The 1955-nt window shown below is 45.6% G+C and overlaps 1 protein-coding gene across 1 annotated transcript in view; it reads right to left on the bottom strand.

Moving 5' to 3' along the window:
- The window catches only part of peli3 (pellino E3 ubiquitin protein ligase family member 3), a gene marked incomplete at its 5' end in the record, with an annotated part of 39218 nt that overhangs the window by 16033 nt on the left and 21230 nt on the right, over positions 1-1955 (bottom strand). The window contains 1 exon segment of the mRNA XM_014027982.1: positions 1478-1708. Coding sequence (XP_013883436.1) covers positions 1478-1708 — 231 coding nt within the window.

Here is a 1955-nt window from a genome sequence, read left to right as displayed (position 1 = left end):
AAAAATCGTTAGATTACTCTAAAGCAAAATGAGGGAAAATCTGTGTCAATTACAATCTGTTCACGTGAGCAGCTGTCAGTCAGCACCTGTCAACCTCCAGACACACGACGGAGCGTGTCTGAACCAACGACTTTTGTTGGCATTGATCAGCTGACTGATTTAAATACATCTTAACATTCATGAGGTACTTTACACTGACTGTTTATGGTTGAGTGTGGGCATGTAGAGGGTAGAACCTGAGGTGGGACCTCGTGCGCAAAGTCTGACGTGTGCGGCTGTGATTTATAAAGGAAAGATGCGCAGAAACATGCGTACGAACGGTTTTATAAATCTGAATTTTTTTGGCACACGYCATTTTTGCCTTTTGGCCRTACGTTCACTTTTAGTATGGTTTCCACGCAATCCTTTATAAATGAGACCCCTGGACTTGATGCATAGAGAAGTGATTCTTGCAGGAGGTGTGGCCTCTGCTGAAGTTTAAAATGWTTGGATCAGYTGGCTGCGACGTATGTCGCTGTGACGGAGGCTAAGCTAAGAAGCTAACCGGAAATTGCGTGGGCTGTAAACAACCCTACTGAGAGGAGAGAATTACAGAGCCGAACGAGACGACTGTAAATGAGAGCTGCTACTTTGTCAGACAAATTTATTTTAATTTGGAAGTCTTATCAACACTGACTGGCTTCATTCACTTCCTCCACTGCCGTATGCTAAAATAACTAGCAGACACTGCGCAGAACATGGACCTCGTTCAAAACTCCTCCTTCTATTCTCTGATTGGCCCAGGTAAAATAAACTACAAGCAGACACTGCGCAGAAAATTGACGTTCTGTTCTCTGATTGGCCCAGGTAAAATAAACTACAAGCAGACACTGCGCAGAAAATTGACGTTCTGTTCTCTGATTGGCCCGGCTAAAAATCTGCCAGTGAAATCCATCTCAATGGGAGAAGTCCMAGACGGAGCAGAGAAGGGAAACTAGAATTGAGCAGAGCTGCTTAGGAAGGCGAGGGCCAGGCTATGGTGGATTTAAAGCTTGATGGTTCTTGAGCTGTTTTCAAATATTCAAACCTAGTTCTATTCACATCCTGAGTTTCTTGGTACATTTCCTGTTGTTGTGAGTACTGGTATGAGTGTCAAAATGTTTTATGGCAATGAAGAGAAAACCCACAAATTCAAACTTTAGCACTCAATCCTTGTTTTTATAAATCTGTGTAGTATGTAGTAAAAATAGAATCAAATTAACCTGTAAAAAGGGTTTGAATAAATTATTAACAGGCTGAAATGAACCTGACATTCATGCTTATGATGAGTGGATGCTAACGTCTGACTGCCACTGCAACATGCACTGACACCCATCCCTGCAGCAGTGTCCTATGTGGGTGGTCCAACCATCCCTGCTGTCACTTTCACCACAGTTACTGGTCCTTTCCTATTTTTTTTTTCACAAAATACGAGGCCTCCGGAGGACACAGATCTCACCCCTAGGAAGATGTTTTTGGAGGAGTCAAAGCCAGCAGCATAGATGCGAGCAGTGTAGGGAGCGCTGCGTTCACACATGATGCGACAGGCGTAGCGAGAGATGGTGCTTTGAGCCGAATGACCTCCTCCTCCCCCTCCGCCTTCCTCTGCTGCGCCCCCACCATGACCAGTGATGCTGCCGGCTGTATCCGTGACCACGAAGTCAATCATGCTCTCTGTGGACCGGCCAATCTGAGACAAGCAGGAAAACGAGACGAGTGTCATGATGCTGCCACAAGCCAAACAAACAGACATGATGTGTGTGTGTGTGTGTGTGTGTGTGTGTGTGTGTGTGTGTGCATTTGAAGAATGCCTGTGTGTCTGTGCCATGTGTGCACTTTGACCCTGGCACCTGTAACACTGCAGCCTGAGCAGACATGTTGTGTGTGTGTGTGTGTGTGTGTGTGTGTGTGTGTGTGTGTGTGTGTGTGTGTGTGTG

This window comes from Austrofundulus limnaeus, unplaced genomic scaffold, assembly GCF_001266775.1.
Source record: "Austrofundulus limnaeus strain Quisiro unplaced genomic scaffold, Austrofundulus_limnaeus-1.0 Scaffold706, whole genome shotgun sequence".
NCBI classification, from domain to species: Eukaryota; Metazoa; Chordata; class Actinopteri; order Cyprinodontiformes; family Rivulidae; genus Austrofundulus; species Austrofundulus limnaeus.
Note: the sequence above shows the minus strand (reverse complement) of the source record. Positions and strands in the feature narration are given on the sequence as shown.